This window comes from Chelonoidis abingdonii, chromosome 22 (genome assembly GCF_003597395.2).
Source record: "Chelonoidis abingdonii isolate Lonesome George chromosome 22, CheloAbing_2.0, whole genome shotgun sequence".
Classification (NCBI taxonomy): Eukaryota; Metazoa; Chordata; order Testudines; family Testudinidae; genus Chelonoidis; species Chelonoidis abingdonii.
This window is the reverse complement of record NC_133790.1, coordinates 19,412,895-19,432,695: the sequence shown is the minus strand read 5'-3', so window position 1 is coordinate 19,432,695 and position 19,801 is coordinate 19,412,895. Positions and strand designations below refer to the sequence as shown.

The 19,801-nt window shown below is 39.7% G+C and overlaps 1 protein-coding gene across 4 annotated transcripts in view; it reads right to left on the bottom strand.

Moving 5' to 3' along the window:
- DGCR2 (DiGeorge syndrome critical region gene 2) overlaps positions 1-19,801 on the bottom strand; it is a 63,163-nt gene that overhangs the window by 38,631 nt on the left and 4,731 nt on the right. For 3 of the 4 annotated variants that reach the window (XM_032764726.2, XM_032764729.2, XM_032764730.2), the window contains exon 2: positions 8,551-8,583. The exons of the other annotated variant lie outside the window; for it this stretch is intronic. In XM_032764726.2, coding sequence (XP_032620617.1) covers positions 8,551-8,583 — 33 coding nt within the window. The remainder of the gene's footprint in view (positions 1-8,550; positions 8,584-19,801) is intronic. 4 annotated transcript variants of the gene reach the window in all.

Here is a 19,801-nt window from a genome sequence, read left to right as displayed (position 1 = left end):
TTCTTCATTCTAAGAAGGACATGCAAACTGATTAGAGCAATACCCCAACCTTCTGTACATCGATTTATGAAAATATGCTGATATCAGAACAAAAGCATCATCTGAAATTAAGTGATATTATTCCCCCCCACACACCCAAGTGAGATCACAGAGTTCATCCTTATTTCCACTCCTTACAGGTATTCCCAAATAGTTGGTGCTTTGAAAAAACAGAGTTAAAAAAAAAAAATTTAAGTCCACAGATCTTAGTCTATCAGAATGTTTCCAATACCAATTACAGATTAAGAGGGCCCTTCTAGCTATCTATGAATGCACATTATCCTAAAGTGTGCTCATTTTTTGAATTACCACTTTTTAGAATACTTATTTGGTTTTTAGAACCAGTGATTAATAAAGAGCTTATTATGGTAATTTTTTTTTTTAAAGCTAGTTATACCTACCGAGACACTACACGTTCCAAATTACTATTACCAAGTCATATGTACAACAGGATCAATGCATTTACAATTTCCTATCTAATTTGCAGTTCTGAACACTTGGACACATTGTGAACTAGCTTTCATATCCACGTTTGTCTTCATAATTTACTAAGATACCCTTTGTGAAATTTCTACAGAAGTAGAGCCTTTAAATGAAACTAACTACATGAGCATATTTACACTATTTCACATCATGGTTTTGCTGCCCTTAAAAATAACTATTATAGAAATAAAAACTTCCAAAGCTCTAATCGTTCCCTTTTATCAGATATCACAGCATAAGAATTCTGCTGCTCTTTCAATTTTCCTTGAAATATTCTGCAAAGAGATCAATACAAATGACTCTGTCTAAAGCTGAGTTTAGAGCTGTTCATCTGACTGCAAGATGTCATTAACCTCAGTGGACTCACCTTCATATCACCAGAAGTCCATCTGTCATTGCAATTCAAATCTCTCAAAGAAGGTGACTATATATATGCCCCTCAATCTCCTATGTTATATACAACTTAACATCTCTGTTTTCCTATTAGTGAACTAGAATTCTCCCAGTTTATCTAGGTTGGAGAACAGCTGCATTTCCACACTTTCACAATTTTAGGCTCAAAAAACCCCCAAAACCAAACAAAATAAAACACCTTATCTTAACTCTGAAAGGTGTAGATTTACAAGGACATTTTATGTGACTTTAATTTAAGATACAAAGTCCTTATTTTTTTAAACCTTCAACTATCAACATGCATTCTCAACCTGAACTCCATCTTAATGAAGTTTGTTTTTAAATTAAAAAAAGGTTTAATATTATGTTTTTGGTTGTTTTCTTACTGAAATGTATACTTCCAAACTAAACACAAATCAAGGCAGACTTACTTTAGATACTTGTAGATAAATCCTACAGCATACCAAAATTTAATGGTTTCTTTATAAGCATTACTTTACCCTACAGAGCACAGGAATGTTCACATTAGAGCTAGAAAATAAAAATAGGCATATCCTCTTCTTAACATACCACCTACGCAGAATGAACACTCAGGTCACAAAATAGCTAAGAACTCAGACAGACCTGCTAGACTACAATTGACAACAACATATGGTACAGGCAGGACACCTCTGACCCATTTACAAAATTTTATTTAGCGTGAACATACCCAACAATCCAAAAACAATGCATGAACCACTTCCAACACCGTAAGAAATAATGCAAATACTGAGAAAAGTGAGAATGAAAACTAAGTTTTTCAGAATATAACTATAGTAAGCACCAACTGGTCTCGAAGGAGGAGGAGCTGGGAGGAAAGGTGAAGCTTCGATAAACCAGAAGGTTTTTGAGATTAAAAATCACAATGGCCACATTTGAAAAATCCAGTTAATGTAAGCAGTAGGGCTGAAACTTCCAAATATTCCTATTCATAAGTTTATGGTACTATGTCCACACTTCACTAAGTTACTGACATTTATTTCATCATTTTAGTGCTGATGCCAGAAATATCTTGTTGCCATTGCAAATGTGGCATTGCATTGGATACGATGGTAATTTTGTGAACGTAAATGCTGCAGAAATTAAATTGGAAAAAGAACCAAAAATAAACAAACAAACAAACAAACCACAACCCTTTACATTCTGGCCAGTCACAAGTTTCTATCACTCTTAATCTGCAGCTGTGGCAGAATTTAATTTGCACTTTATCACACCAGTTTTTTTTTTTAATTTATTTATATATTTCATTCTTGAGTACTTTTGTTTAAATGCAAACCACACGTGCGGGATGTAAATTAAGATATTCTGCCACACTGTGTAATAAGAGAAATTTGTCTGACTTGCAGAAACAACAGAATGAGAGTTATAGGACACCGCATGGGAGCAGTTGTAGAGGCAAAAAGGGATGCAATGACAGGAGTAGAAGGAGCAAAATGACAATACTAACAGCAAACAACCAAAGCGTTACTATTTTATGCACAAATAATTATACACTCAGAGGCTAAGATAAAAGGATATTGTCATTAGTAGCATTAAACTACTTGAGCATTGCTCGAGTAGTTTATGAGGTCAACAGAAATACTCAATGGAATTACAGCCTCATATGGATTGTAAATGCACTAAATAATTAGGTTTATATAATGTTGCCTTGATTATTCACTTAATCTCTAATTTACATATTCAAGCAAGAAAGGTAAGTGATTGCAAACTACATGCCATATCTATCTTCCCAGCATCAATACCTCCCACATTAGACTATTTTTAATCACACGAGTCTACATTTCAGAAGTCTAAGTAGAGAATTTTTTTTAAAAAAGTAAGTTTAGAATAATCAACGAAATGTATCAATGAATATTTTCTCCAAATGCCAAGCACACTACCAATGCCACATAACAAAATGCTTCAAACTGAAAAGCAGGAATTGTAATATGATTCAATTCCATACAAAGAAATTATATTAAAGGAACACAGACTACAAAGTTAAGCATTTTCTGGAAATGCCAAAAATAAGGTTCCTGTCAATCTTAACTCTGAACCCTTGTTTCCCTACATTTCAAATTTAAAAAAAAAAAAAAAAAAAAGAGAGATCTTATCATTAAACACACAGAACTTCCTGATTCACTATGCAGTTTGGACAATACTGTCCAAATGAAAGCTTTGAAATATCTGTATTTTCACTTTTTGAAGTGTGCCCATACTTAAAACATTACTATACATAATCCATCCCTGCACTGACGGAGCTCCATCCTCCATAGGGGGTCCTAACTCCTTTACCTATGTGCCTTCAATCACCACATGGAAGAAGGCAAGACTCCATAAAAAGTTTTTTTACATTGACACTTCTGTGCAGGGTGGAAACAATAACTGATAAAAATACAATCAGTGAATGGTCTAAGAAGTGGACTTTTTAAATCCTTACAATAGGTGACAAACCACAACCAATCTCCACTAAACCACTAAGAGATATATCTGTGACCTAGCAGTTAAAGCCATGCCAAATTTCAAGTTTCTGGTAAATACCACTGAAATGACAGAGCAAGTGTTCAAAATAAGGGTACTAAATACTGTATATATAGTTTTTAAAATGGGAAAAGGGCATTTCCTTCCAGGATGCAGTCTCAAACATCTTAACTATTTTTCTAAAGAAAGTTTGCCTTGGTGCTGAAATCAAATGTGATATTTCTGAACCCAAAAAGGGGAGGTGGAGGGGGAAAAAAGACTTACGAACATCTACAATCCTCTAGAATTAAAACTTTTGGACAATCTTAGCTGCAGGCATCAATATGTACTCTGTCTATAGTATTATGTAATTTGAAGGACTGTCTCATAACTTATTGATAAAAATGTTTTTATTGAATTAAAGAAAATAACCCAAAAAATTACAAGAGAATTTGTTAGCACTGCAGCTTACATTTCTGCACTTAGGTTGACTTTCTCTCCATTTTTACACACACGCTTTCCAATGTACAGTGCTATATACCGTGTTCAATACCAAACCAAGACTCAGACAGAATGAATTGGTTGCACAGACTGAATATTTTCTTCCTAAGAAGATACTGAACCAATGGGAAACTGAACACTTGCTCCAAAGTTAGAATTTAAAAGCAAGGCACACATACAAGGTGTAAGTACTAATCACTAGATTCAAATCAAGAATCCTATCTGACTGACAGCCTATTTCTAGGTCATAACAGCACAAAACTAAATAATGCTTCAGGGAATCCTAGTCCCTTGCTGCAAAGGCCAGGGCAATAATTCACCAGAAATGTAATATAATAAAACTCCCTTGCACCTCTGAAGAATAACTAGCATTAGCAAAGAGAAGTGCAACACCTTTTGACCACCCAGAGCTTTTGTAAAAGGTAATTATGCCTAGCATGTATGGAACACATTGATTCCACTACATTAGGTCATAGTAGGAGATTATGCCTACGTATCCTACATTATACAGAGGTTCTTCTGAAGACATGGTAGCAGCTGTCACAACATTTGAATTCCTCTAGGTGCACATATTTAATCACTGCACACTTTTAAAACCAGTTATGTTTATGTGATTTCTCAGACAACTGATCCTTCTCATCCCTTATGTATTTGCATGCAACCCAATAATGATTACTAAGAACGGTGGGAGGAGGGACACTAGATATTTTACTTGTCTTCAAAAAACAAAAACAAAAAACTGTGCTTACCCTGGGGAAACCAAATATAGCAAGACTAAAAATACCAAATATGCATATTATTGATACTGTATCTTGGATAATTATGGTAATATTAGAAAAATCTCTTCTGTACTACTTCCCCCTATTCATCTCAATTCTCCCTCCTTTACAGATCAAGACAGAGTGCTCAGTAAAATGTAAAACTGGTTAAAGACGTTTGCTGGTTTTTAGAAGTAATACTTTCCACTATTCAAGTAGAAAAAATGTATTTATTTTGCATTTAATATCTTGTTGGAGATTACAAACAAAAAGTCTATATGTAGAAAAAGTGCTTTATCTCAAGAAGCAAGTGCACAGTATCAAGTAATTTCTTCAAATCCCTTTGTTAACTAAGAAGTATGGAGAATGCATTTGTGATGTACAAACACCAGTATAGACCGCACAGAAATACCCAGGTTGTCTGTCTTGTGGCTCTCCCCCTTTTTCACACAAGTGGCATTTCTATATACCAACTCTAGCCCAATATTTTACACATTTAAAAACCTCTCATCTTCCACAAACCTCCAGCCAAAGTGGACCAGATTGGACTTCTAGCTGAAGGAGTCTACCGTTTCCTCTCCTTTGGGGCTAAGCCAGAGGTGGGCAAACTCCAGCCCGCAGGGCCATCCTGCTCAGCCCCTGAGCTCCCGGCCAGTCCCGGCCCCTACCCTGCTGTCCCCCCCCCCCGTCCCCCCGGAGCCTCAGCTGGCCAAGGGCAGGGGGGTGGCGTGGGTGGTGGGAGCACTGGGAACGCAGGCGGAGGACTCAGGAGGAGTACTGGGAGGCTGCGCAACTGGCCAGAAAGAAATAGCGCTTTGAAGGGGAAACCACCGCTTCTCTTTCTGGCTCCTCCCTAGTTCTCCACCCATAGTTGCTGGGCCACATTCCAAAAGGGGTTGGGAGGGGAGGGGGGAGTGGTGGATGGGAGGAGTCCCAGGGGAGTGGTTAAGGGCAGGGGGTCAGTCAGGGGACAAGGAGTGGGGGGAGGGGTTGGACAGGTCAGGAGTTTGAGGGAGGCAGAGGGCAGGCCCTTTGGGGGGCACAGCCTTCCCTACCCAGCCCGCCATACCATTTCGCAACCCCAATGTGGCCCTCAGACCAAAAAGTTTGTCCACCTCTGGGCTAAGCACTACTTTAGCAGTGCTGATAGGTCATTAAACTCAGGAAGAGAGCTTGCAGACTTCTTTGGAAGGAGATAAAAACAGTGTCAGGATGAATATAGGAGGGATTTTTGTATGTAGGGCTTGCTGTTTTAGTTTGCTTTTTGAGTGAGTTGGGAAGATTTAGTTGTAAAAAACTTAATCTGACAGACATCTTTGGGCTAGGGTTACGGCATGTGCCAAAATGTTGTGTGACCTCACAAGCATGATTATTGTTCTTGCAGGATCCTTTTTCTTATCAGGGTCAAACACAATCACTGTGCTATAACATGAAATGTAGAAAGTAGCTTAAATTCTTTTGGATGGATTTCTGATGACATTTGTCCTCAAAAAGACAAAAATGGCGCTAGAAATAGCCCATGGAAACAGTTTTAACAGACATTTTTAGTTTGAATTTACTAATAAGACAGAAGGTTCATGAGTGTTTGGTTTTCTCTTAATTTTGAGGATGTGGAAATAGATTTGAAAAACATGAAGCACAAAATCACACATACATAAGATGCCTTCAGAACACTGAATAAAGGGACTGTATAAAGACAGTACTTTTTAAACATCAAGCCTCAACAACCCTTATTAAGTAGAATATCTTTTACAAGTGGGTAAACTGAAGAAAAAGAAAAGGTAACAAAGGCTAAATATATTGCCCAATCAGCTCTGTGGTCTTGGGGGAACCAAAGCACAATACCCAGCCTGTCTGACTCACAAAAGACATCCCCGGACCTCAGCCTCTGCTTGAACCAAAGCCAATCAGAAGAAAAACTTACAAAAAACAATGAAAAGGCAGCGGAAGAGACACTTAAAACCCTCCAGACCAGGGTGACAGAATTAAGGAAACTCTCCTAGCTTCATTTGCATTGAAGACGACACATGGAGGCATCTCCATTAGCATACAGAATGGAGAACAGAGATTCCAAGGCAAGAACCGCACTGGACTTGGGGACCAGAAAAGCAGGGAAGCAGTGCATAATGGGGAATCTTGCTCCAGATGTTAACGAACCCATGCCTGCACACACCCAGCTCAGTAGTTATCAGACCAATTCTAGTAATAAATCCTTTATTGGTATCCAAAATACTGAAGCTGACTAATTGCATGGTGACCTCCCTTGAAGGAACACCGCCCAGAGCCAGGAATGAGTAGTTCCTATTGTCTAGCCTGAAAAAAACAACTTTGGTACACCCCCTTGAGACATCAGTTTACCCACAAATCTAGTGTTCTCCCTTGAGCCACTGTTTTTTTTCCCCTACAAAAGCCCCCACCCCTGCTAAAGTAAGTGTTCTGAAGTCTGGATCCAAAATCTGCATCAGTTGCACTGGGACTTCATCTTCTCCTGACTGATCGTGCTGGGGGCTCTGACTCTCTCCAGCACTTTGAACCCTTAGCTACCACCACCACCTGGAAACCCTGATCAATTCAAGATTCACGAAGTGGTGAGAACCCAGCTTTCTCCCTCTCTCTAGGTATAGCCTTCTGACCTGGACTTGTGTGAACAGTTACAGTTGAGTTTTCTAAACCTGACTTTTATAATCAAATTTAAGTTTGATTTAATATTATAAGTATGGTGTTTGTTTGGCTCCCCGTGTATTGTTATTAACTGGCAATAAATAACTTTCATGGTTAAGCTGGTTGCTTCTCCCTCTCTCCTCCCCCGCCGTCCCTCGTAGGTGTTTTTTGGCTTCCCTGTTCGCTCTGCAGCAACACTCCTCATAACTAAGCTAAAGATCCCTGCAGTGCCCACCAAATCCCGGTGGGTTGTCACAGTGGGTTACTACAGATAGGATGAGCAGAGACCAGACACCAAATGTGAAAAATCGGGACGAGGGTGGGGGGTAATGGGAACATATATAAGTAAAAGACCCAAAAATCGGGACCGTCCCTATAAAATCGGGACATCTGGTCACCCTACTACCAGAAGAATTATAATATAAAAGTGGGGATAGGGATGTGCTGAACCTGGGGCATATGAAGGTGGCCGCTTGGAAGTGCTGCTCGACCCAGCCTGCTGAGTCCAAGGACATATCAGGAGTCAGCTTAGGAGTGCTCATTAACCCGGTCCTCTCAGACGCGCTCTGTTAATGTGTGCGTCTGTATTCGTCTGATTCTGTGGCTGGAAGAACCTAGCCCTGGGGAACCGAGGTCCTGAAGGATAGCTCCATTGGGAGGAAACTTGCAGAAGGAAGAAGTAGAGCTCTGTATGAGGACACAAGTAGTACATTGATAGAATTACAGAAACACCCCCCACCCCAGAAGAGTAACCCTAATAAATGAGCGCACCCCAAAGTAATGGGCAAATCTGGCAACATCAAGGTCAGAGTTCAAGTCAGCAACAGCTGGAAGCAGAACCAATGAGTCCTGGCTATCAGTTCCATACTTACTACAAAGCCACATTTCCTCCCTATCAACCACCACTATGGCTTTTCAATTCATCAGCATACTTCTAAATAGAACAAACTCTGTCCTTTAGACAATATCAGTGCTCATCAGCTATGGCAGTACATTTTCTGGAATAGCAACAGCTTGTCAATACCTGAGAGATGACCAATAGGGTAAGCATGAGGGGTGAGGTAGATAGGAAATGAAAAAAAAAAAAAATGAATTTGGAATATTTAGTTTTCAAGACAGTTATAAAAGGAAAACATGGAACTCAATATTAAACTTCCAAAGCTTAATGAGTCCAAGAATGGACAGCCTGTTGGGTCAATGTATTAAGTAATGTAATCTGTCCAGACGAGACACTCACCTGAAAGAAGTCTTGCCAGAGCTAGTCGTGAACCTGTAATTTGAAATTTAAAAGAAAAAAAACTTACAAAACAGTTGGAAACGTAATTGATTAAATACCAGAAATAAAGGATAAAACTGTCAGAAAGTTAAAACAATATCATTTACACAAGATGGCAGGAAATTTGTATCTCCCTCGACCAAGTACTACTTTTCAAGTCAATGACACACAGTAGAAAATTTAGGATCCAGTGTATGTAATCCAATCACAAGCACCTCATTTCTCTGAAGTCTAGGTCTTTATGTGAGAGGAAAGAACTTGTTGCAGAAACTGGGTCACAGTTTAACATTAGCAAGTTCTTGGAATTCATGGACAATAAAAAGGTTATTTTGTTTAATCTAAAACCTGGTATAGTTTTACAAATTTCATATAGTAAATTAACACCTTTCCTCAGTTACAAATACATATTTTGGGCCCCAAGAGGCCTTTGTATCGCCTGATTTGACTCTTCTGCACTATGTAGGACATTTCCCTACATTATTCTTAGTAGACGGAAGCCTGCACATTAAAAGGTCACATCCTTAAGCACAATTCTCAAGAACACCACGTTGAGCTAACTAGAATCAGTTACTTTAAATCCCAAAGCAAGTAACTTGTATTTTCCAGTTTAGTTCATATGTATTTTAAGTTGTTTGAATGGCAGGAGCACTATCTGCTCTTTAGTGAAGAAGTACTTAACTCCAGCTCATCTTCCCCCTTCCATTGTACACAGTCCAGGGAGTGTATACTCTCTTAATATTACATTATTTTACTAATTATAATCACTATCTCTCGCAGAAGAATCCTTCTAGGACTTTCTGCCAAGTATTCCACCAGTTTACAACAGCACTCTTACTTTTTCAGCTTCAGAAGTATGGATCCCTTGTAGACCAGAAAGGGATATCTACAAGAATGTTTCTCTGAAGTTACTCTCAATTCTCCCTCACCTACCAGACTGCCTTTTGAGATCAGTTTCATCCAAACTCAACTCGATATCTGAAGCCACGTCTAGACTACGCGCCGGATCGGCGCGTTAAAATCGATTGCTCGGGGATCGAAATATCGCGTCTGGTCTGGACGCGATATCTCGATCCCAGAGCGTGCTTAGATCGATTCCGGAACTCCAGCTAGACGACCGGACTTCTGGATTCGACACAGCGAGCCACGCGGATCGATCCCGGGCGGTGAAGACGGGTGAGTAAATCGATTTTAGATATTCGATTTCAGCTACGCTATTCTCGTAGCTGAAATTGCGTATCTAAAATCGATTTAATCTCATAGTGTAGACCGACTCTAAGTTTGGTCAATGACTTCCTTTTAATCAAGTCATAAATTATGACTCCAATAAAAAATACCAGAGGCCACATGACTCAAAAAGGTATATGTGATAAAAACATAGATAACTCGGTTTTCAAAACCTTATAAAAAATTTTAAATTTGCATCATACTGAAATCTAGCAAAGTTACCAGCTCAGAAAAAGAAGAGCTTGAAGCACTATCACTTTTAAAAGAGATGCAACATTCACCATACTGGTCTGAAGACTCCAGCTGGCTCTCAACTGAAACAAGGTGTCCAGATCCTTCAGCTCCGATTCAGCATAGCACTTGAGCACATGCTTAACTTCAAGTCTATGATTAGCTTCCATTAACATCAATAGGAACTAAGCATGTGCTTACTCAAATATTGATCTTAGCCAATAATTTGGCTAAGGATTACATATTAATACACACACAAAATCATAAACAACTTTTGAAAATCATAGCTATTATATATTACATACATCTTGTTTATAGAAGTTTAAAAGCAAGTGCTATGCATACATAAGTGGTACTTTGTATTTCTATATGTATTCTGCATATGACCTAAACACATACATTTGAAAAGAATGCTAACAATTCTACTGATAACTTGTCACAGTTAAATCTACATGTTCTTCAGTCAACCCTGGCCTCAGTACTGTGGACATACTCCGCTGAGTTAATAGTCTTAAGTGGGGACACTTACAATCGACAGTATAAAATCGATTTCTAAAAAAAAAAATTGACTTCTATAAATTCGACCGAATTTCATAGTGTAGACATACCCTCAGTGAAGGAAGACAAGAGCACTGGCATCCTCAAGAAGTTGGAAATTTTATCCAATAAGGAATGCTGTTAAAAGTATAATTTTTTTTCTGTACAATCCAAATGACAATATAGACTAAACAGCAGGGTGGATAAAAATAGATATTTTTATTTAAGTCGGATTTGATTTAAATAAATTTATAATTTTGAAATTTAAGTTTAGGTCTTTATAAAAGTTACTATAATATTAGAATTGATATTTTTGTGTTTAATTTACCATTTCATTTAATGTTAACTGCTGAACTTTTAAAGAAAGTCAAACTCTGAATTGGTGGAAGTCACAGCCAAACACTTTGAGCCAGTTTGCTGAAGTACTACACCAGCTTTTGACAGCAGTAGCCTCTTTCGCAGGTATGGAAAGAGTTTTCTTAATTTCAGTTCATTTAACTAGCTCAGTTCATAGACTTTAAGGTCAGAAGTGACCATTACTATCATCTAGTCTGACCTCCTGAACAACGCAGGACACAGAATCTCACCCACCCACTCCTGTAACAAACCCCTACCCTATGTCTGAGTTATTGAAGTCCTCAAATCATGGTTTAAAGACCTCATGACTAGTTCACTTAAAGCTGAAAAATCTACTGGGAAACAAATCAGGAAATCTTCCAATCTATGAATAAAAATGAGATATGAGAGGACGGTTTCTAAGAATCTTGGACATGGTGATCAGAAACAATTAGTTCAATTCATTAACTACGGATTATACTTCCTCTGCTTAAAAAAAAAAAAAAAAATCACTTTTAAAAACACAAAACATTTTCATAAACCCTTTTTTAAAATGTAGCCAGCACATTTAAGGTAGATTTTAAAGAACAATTCTAATATGATGGGGTTTTTGCATTTTTTTTATAGAATTCCAACTCCCATTCGAGTGCAGGTGGCTGACAACTCATGAGTAAAAAAATTAATCTAGCAAAGAAGAAATATATGTCATTCACCATCATCAAACATTAAAAAACTTAAGCTATATAATTGCTGAAATAAGTGTGTATATATAGTATAGCGTCTTGGTTAGCAAACAATACCAAATTTAGTATAAAGGGGTTTTGGTTTTTTTTCCAAATCATATTTTAATGTTTGCCGACCAATGATAATCAACCTCTCTTTAGGAAAATACCTAAAATGTAAGAATGCATAAGAAGATTACAATGTATTACTTAAATCATGATTAAAGTCAGTGATTTAAATCAGTCCACCCGTACAGATAGGCGTCAGTATACTCCATTTCAGAAAAGCACTAGTAATCAGTAGGCAGAATTGTCTTGCAGCCCTCTGGTAATTTCCCTTTAAATAATGATACACTATATACATGAGTGCTATAAAGTCTTAGATTAACACACACACTTTTAAATCTTTTTTAATTGTTTCCAGTAGGAAGGGGTCATTCAGAACAGACAGGCAGAGAACAAAAAGTTTTGGGGACAGACTCTCGCCTCTGCCTCTTAAATTTGGGGGAACTACTTGCACCTTCTGGGACAAATTAAACACTAGCTCTCCACTAACCCGGTCCCCTCAAGGTTATTCTAGACCCTATGTTCATACCATCAGGCCCCAGCATGACAAACAGGGATCATTTTGGCACAGGGACACGAATTTTTCCTCAATTTCTGACAGAGTTTTCCACAAAAGCTGTTTGTTGCAAACACCTCTGAAAGGCAGCCAGAGAAAGTAGAGAGCTATAGACTACCCATCAGAGGGCACCAAAACATCCTATTTTACTGATTGTTTGCAGTACGTTCACAATTGGCATCTGTACAAGACATGCACTGCAGGAGAGTCCATTTTTTCCCGTAACCACTCAAGTCTATTTTAAGGGTCAATCCAGTGCACTTCAGATGCAGTGAAACTTTTACCTATAACCATCTAGAAGCGAAAGCTGATAGTACTTAGTCATTTTTGCTAGGTAAAGAATAACTTCAACAGAAGCACACAGACTCCACAGCAGAATACAATAACTAGTCAGAAAAGAGCACTACTACTGTATAGATCTTTGAGAAATTGCCTCTAAAGAAATGGAAAACTTAATTCCAAAATATTAGATGAATAGCACTTGTGTAAAAATCTGAGATTAAGGAAATATGGAGTACATTCAAATGAAACATGATTTACAAAATTCCATCATGTGAACTAACAAAGCAGCCCAGGATTACTAAGAGTTATCATACAATATTAAACAATGCTTTCAGAGTTTATTAGGAATATAGGTGAGCAACCCATTTGTTTCCTCAAGGGAAGAGATGTTTCTAGTCTGAGGCGTTGGGGGTATGAAAAAAACAAACAAAAAAAAGACAGGCACAAATTAAAAAGCTTTTAGCAAGTATTGGAGCACATGCCTAGACTTAAAGCATATGAGAAGCCCAAATGAATTTAACAGGACTACTCAAGAGTTTAAGGTTAAGCACAAATAAATACCTTCCTGAATCACGGCATGAGCTAGCCCAGAAGTCAAATGACAAGTGAAAGCAGGCATTTCAAATCTACTCTATGGAATCATCAGTTTAAACCACTAAAACTATTCCCAACTTCTAAAGCCAAAAGGACATTCTAATACTAAACAGGTATAAATTGTATGAGGTACTCTCTTACAAGATCCCAAACAGTATTAAACCTATACTAAAACAGTGGTTTTCAACCTGCGGTCTGCAGACCCCTGGGGTTCCACTGACTGTGTCTAAGATTTCCAAAGGGGTCCACACCTCCATTCAACTCTCTTTTAAGGGTCCACAAATGAAAAAAGGTTCAAAGCCTCTGATCTAAAGGATGTATACCACAACATAACTGCACATACATATATCAGGAACATTCAAATGCTGGTTACACTAAAGAAAAATCATTTGTTCTAATTTTTCATAATACTTGTTACACACACACCCATAAAAGGCTCAGCAGGAAAGTTCTAGAACACTTGAAAGCAGGGTCCAAAACTAAGTTACATAGAAATATTTTATTTTGACTCTGTATATATGAAAGCGATTCTTTCCTTTACAAGCTAGCTGATCCAATACATGACAGAAATTGTAGCAAATGGTTCATGCTCTGAATAGCATTCCACTGCTTAAATTAAGCCCTCACATGATAGGAATGTAGTCAATATTAGTTACAACTACATATATCCAGATTATTCAAGCCACTCACTTTATTCTTCCATAGAATAAATGCAGCTAACACAAATAAGAGTTCCAGATATTAGAATCCTGTGTAAACCTATGAAATATCATAGTAATAATAAGTTTTAAAGGTTGTGTGTTTGAAACCACCAATATAATTGGCTGGTCTTTTAAAAGATGCCATATCCATTAAGTTAGGGATTGACAACCTTTGGCACGTGGCCCAGCTGGGCCAGTTTGTTTACCTGCCACGTCCGCAGGTTCAGCCAATTGCGGCTCCCACTGCCCGTGGCTTGCCATTCCAGGCCAATGGGGACAGTGGCCAGCACATCCCTCATCCCGCGCTGCTTCCTGCAGCCCCCATTGGCCTAGAGCAGCAAACTGCGGACAGTGGGATCCACGATCGGCCAAATCTGCAGACAGGGCAGGTAAACAAATTGGCCCAGCCCGCCAGGGTGCTTACCCTGGCAGGCCACATGCCAAAAGTTGCTGATCCCTCCATTAAGTGTATAGAAATCTATACAAAAGTCTACCATGCCCCACATTATGCAACAATCAACTTAATGCCAAGCTTCTTTGAGGCAAGGCCTATTACTCATTATGTTTGTGCTAGCCTAATCTTTATGGTTTGTAGGCACTACCTCACTATAAATGTTAAATAAGTTGTTATTACAGTCGTGTTATGCTTCGTGAAAAAAGATACAGAGGGCTGACAATTTATAACAGGGTCTGAAAAAAATCCATGTCAATAACATGCAGAAATTTTGCCCTGGCTTGCTCAGAGATTTAAGCTACCAATTTATTTAGAGCAGAGGTTCTCAAACTGTGGCCTGCGAACGAGTTCCATTCAGGTGGTCAGCGGATAGTTCCCTCTAAGATGCGTGCCTGGGTGGCCGCACATGAGAGAATGAAGGGCCACTCACCTAATTAGTGGAGCCATGCAGGCGTGGCTCCACTAATTAGATGCCTGGACCCTGGAGAAGACACACATGTAAGGTGAGGTGGTGGCCTTTGGAGGAACAGGGGGTAAGTGGGAGGGAGTGACAAGAGGGGCAGTGGGAAATTTGGGACGTGCAGGGCTGCGGTGGCCAGAGAAAGAGGCGACTTCCCCCAGCTCCAGGGCTGCCGCGGTGGGGGAGAGACTGCCCTCCTTCCCAGCCTCAACTCAGAGGCTGCCGCGGTGGGGGAGAGCGGGCACATCCATTGCATTAGAAAGGTAAGGCTACAGATATTAAAATATGAGTTGTGTGCTTTTATCTGTAGAACAAAAAAAAGTTTAATAATTAATCAGTTTTTTTATATAGCACTTTTATCCAGAGCACGTTACAATAGTTAGCTAACAGTACAAATAACATTTGGAAAGATTAAATGGTCCACCAAGATCCTTAGCAATTTCCAATGGTGAAAAAGAAAGTTTGATAACCACTGCTTTAGAGTTTAAGCCTTCATTCTTCAAAAACAAACAAAAACAAATACAGACTAAAAGCTTTCTTGCTTGTAAAATTGCAAAGAACCAAGAACTGGATGCAGTGTTATCTTCCTGAGTCTGAAGAAAGGTTCAGTACGACTGTTGCTGCACACAGGTGTATCAAGCAACAGAAAAGTGAATTTAAGACTGGTGAGGTTAAGTTCAGAGCTGCATGAATAAAAATGAAGCTGTTAGAATCGTGTTAGTGTAGTTCTGCTGATGCTTGGTAACGTTATGAGGACATAAGACATTGGTGTTATTCACAGGGAAGAAAGACTTGAGAGACTATGGGAAGGGATGGAATTATGGAGACATAACTCTTAAAGCAACCAGAAGATTCTGAATTTGGAAAAAGGAGCTGCCTCCTTTAGCAGATTCAAATTAAAACACCTAATATCCAGAGACTGACAAGAGTATAAGCCCCCTCAGCCAGGTCTAAGTGGCAGCACAGAAATCCTAGTGTCCTACTCTTTCCCAGATACCACCAGAGGCAGGGGGCAATGCTTCTTACTGAGTCACTGGGTATGCCTACACTGCAATCCCAGGTGCGACTGCAGCATCTGTAGACATAGGAGAGCTAGATTTGACCTAGTTAGCGTCAAATGCAATAGCAGTGAAAGCACAGCAGCATGGAGTAACTGCTTGAGTACATCCCCAGGGTCCCAAGTAGGCTTGTCTGAGTATTGCTGCAGCAGTACCCCTACCTTAGTCTTCAATAAATTTCCAGCAATATTTTCCAACCTCTGATATTACAGAGAACATTTCTGTTCTGCTACTGTATTTAGTGACTAAGCAGTACCTTTGAAATATAGCCCAAATCATTCTCCAAGACCTGCACAGCTAAGCAGATAAATTAATAAGCTAAAGATCACAGAGCCAACGCACTTTGCAACTCTAAATGACAGTGGAAAGGAAAACTCATAAGATCTCATTAGGTAAGATGTTCACAGTAGAAAAATAACGGCCTATAACTTAGTTGTGCTAATACCTATCCTAGAGTATGAAAAAATTATGTGTTAGCTAATATTCCAACCAAAATGTTCTAAAAAAGTCCTTACACTCAACCAGCTAAGCAGGTATTAGCAGGAGTGTGATTTATCTACGTTAGACTGTTAGATCATCTTAGCTAGAACATGCTGGCGAACACACACAGTTTTTACTCTAGCCTAGACAAGGCACATTCATCTTAGATGAGAAGAAATCCAGACCTACAGAACTACACCAACTCAATGCCAACAGAGGCTCATTCTAGCCATCTGCCTAACACCATTCTCAAAACCCTCCAATCCTATAAAAAGTCACAAAAACAGCAGTGTCTTGCACTAAGCTCTGAAAGTCATCAGATCCAGGCTCTGGTAGAACAAGGAGAAGAGGTGAGTTCCAGGGTCAAGTATCCGTTACCATGAACAGCCTTTTGTAGCTCCTTCTAATTTAAACCAAAGACCCTCTAACTCATGCACCTCAGATGACTGCAACTGTGGGATCACCTAAGGTGGTCTCTACTGGTTTGTCTGCAAGGCAATCAGAGGATGTGGCTACAGATCACCTAGACATACCCAAGCTAGCATTTTAAGCTAATTAGCTCAGGTACCAGTAGCAGTGAAGTTGCAGCCGCACTGACTTCAGTGAAGGCTGTACAAGACTGCCCAGAAGGCCTGGTAATTATTCAAGAAGCTAAGCACTTACCATAGCTTTTTTGATGCCGGTAGTCTGGCATGTTCTATACAAGCCACGATCACTTCAGGGACATACCTTAAGGTTGGTGAAACCCAAAACATTCAGGGCTTTAGAATTCAAAAAGAACACCTTAAACTCCATCCAAAAACCAGTGTCAGCCAGTACAGAACATGGAATAGATGTGCATTCAGAGAGAAACATCACTTAATGTAGATGCCTTTTTCAGTAGCTTTACTTCCCAAATGATTTTAAGGTGTAGCCCAATGTAGAGTGCATACAGTTCTCCTATCTCATGGACAGGAAAGCATGGTTGACCATGGCAAGGAGATAGCGCACATGAGTGTACATGACAACTCAGGAGAAGACACACTGTGATCCATTATAGAGAAGGGAGGAGGGGGAGACACAACCGTGGACTGAAATCGGGAAGTCAAGGCACAGAAAAGTGAGAGATGTAGTAAATGCAGTCAAATAGCATTTGATGAATAAATTTTGACTAATTCCATCAGTATTGACTGAATATTTTATTAAACACACTTTGCAATGGTCAACCATCTCTACAAATGGTCAAGTACTAAGGGATAAAAGCCAGTAAAATTAACTGAACCTATTCACTGAATATTTTGTTCTGCTGTATGACCAAGTAGTAAGTCGATATTTAAACAAAATTAGGAAATGAATTAATGTTTCATTTAAGTACCATAAACATGACAACTGTGACTTGAATGGAACGGAGGGTGTCAGGGTGACCAGAGTAAAAAAAAAAAAAAAAAATTGTGCTAATGGGCATCAACTCTTGTATGCTGTCCTGTTCTACAATATCTAGCTCATTTTCTCAAAAGTTCCATACAATTAACAAATACTATTAAAATGCTGTGACCCCATAGAAGATTAGCAGACTGATTTTTTTAATTAAGAGACAATAGATTAAAATGTCACCCTAGACATTGGAGTCTCTGGAAATTGCTGGCTTGGGAGATCACAGAGCGTACCATTTCTAGGTTGCAGGTTAAACTTCAGCCCAGGGTCTTAGCAACAGAGTTATAATCCAGTAGTTATTCCAAGAGACAAATTTGTTGGGGGCTTAGTACACTTCTCAGTGAATAAGTGTCTATGCTAAAAAAAAAAAAAACCTACGACCACAGTTGGTTCTCTTGTAGACAATCTCAGAGAGCAAAGCATGGTTAGCATTGAATCAACAAACCTCACTAGCAGAGGTGGTCTTTCTGGATTAGGAGAGAGGCACGCTCTACTTTAGAGCATTTGATACTTCCTTCTCTGGGGTTGTCAATCTTGCACTTTTCATGGACACTCAATTTACTTTATAAACACTAATTTTCAGTCAATTATTTAGCCCACAATATACCTGCCACTGAGCTATTTCTATATTCTGTATCCCATAACGAGAAGATAAATGAAATAGACAATTTTCTATTGGATAAGCATACACACAGAAGTTTTGCTATAATTAATAAACTCGGTAGAAAAAGTCAGCTATAATTATCTCTCAGGATAAACTTCTGTGATTAAGTTACAAGATACTATCTAATTCATATTAGAAAGAGAGCTCAAAAGTTAAGGGGCATTACTCATGAAGACAGATTCCAGAGATAGTTACAACTCTTGCATTACAAATAAAGATCAAAACCAAGAAAAGGACAAGATTAATTCCAGAGAATCAATTTGCTAATTCAAGTCTTACACTATATATTTTTTCCATACACTGAGCGGGGACCTAGCTAAAGGTTTCTCCATCTTTCATATCAAATTTAGGGCTTGGCTACACTTGCCAGTTACAGCGCAATAAAGGAGGCCTGGGTGCCCTAGCTCACTACCCATCCACACTGGCAAGGCACGTAAAGTGCACTGACTCCACAGCTACAGCGCTGCTGGTACTCCACCTCAGCAGGTGGAATAACGTTTGCTGCGCTCCGCTGGAGTGCCACGGCGCCAGTGTGGACAAGGTGTTGCATCACTGCGTTCTGATCAGCCTCCGGGCTGCCAGAGTCCATCCCGGTTGCCAGGATCCGCATCCGGGCCCGCCGGGATACAGGACAGGGATCCCCACATAATACATAGGGGTGCTGCAGCACCCCTAGTTCCCTGGGTAAATGTTTAACAGGGTAACCAACAGAATTTTAATCAGTTACACGATTGTTTTTACATGTTATTTACATCCCTGGTTGCTGCTCTGTGCGGTGCAGCAGCTGCCTGCAAGAGCTTGGTGGCGGCCCACTCCCTTACCCCTCCCCCAGCTGCTGGAGACTGTGGTCAAGCAGGCCAGAAACATACCAGTGGAGAGGGGCCTCTGGCTTGCTCAGCCCCTGTCCTCAGCAGCCGGGCCCAAGCTGGAAGCAGGGTGGACCGCCGTTCCAACTGGGCTCTCTCAGGCAGCTGCTGCACTGCATAGAGCAGTGACCCAGAGCAGCCAATGTGAGAAGCAGCTGGTCCCGCCCCCTCCACTCCCCACCTAGCCCCGGCTGCCAGGGACAGGGGCTGAGCATGCCAGGGGACAAGTACAGGGTGAGGAGGACACAGCACCTCTCCCTCCCCACAAGCAGGCAAATCTGGGGGCGAGGGAGGCACTTGACCCCATATATCATCTCTATGCTGCACCTCTTTCCCATTCCCTGCAGGAATACTTTTTGTGATCTCATGACCTCCATACCATAGCCTTGCAACCCCCTTTGGGAACGGGACCCCCAGTTTGAGAAATGCTGCTTTTGGCAAAGAGACCTCCCTAAAACAGAGCAAAACCAAGGAATCCTTCCTCAGGCAGATTTTGTGATTGGCTAGTATCTGAAGAACGTATTTAATTCCACTGGAAAAGAGAGAGTAAAAACCATTCAGTCAAAAA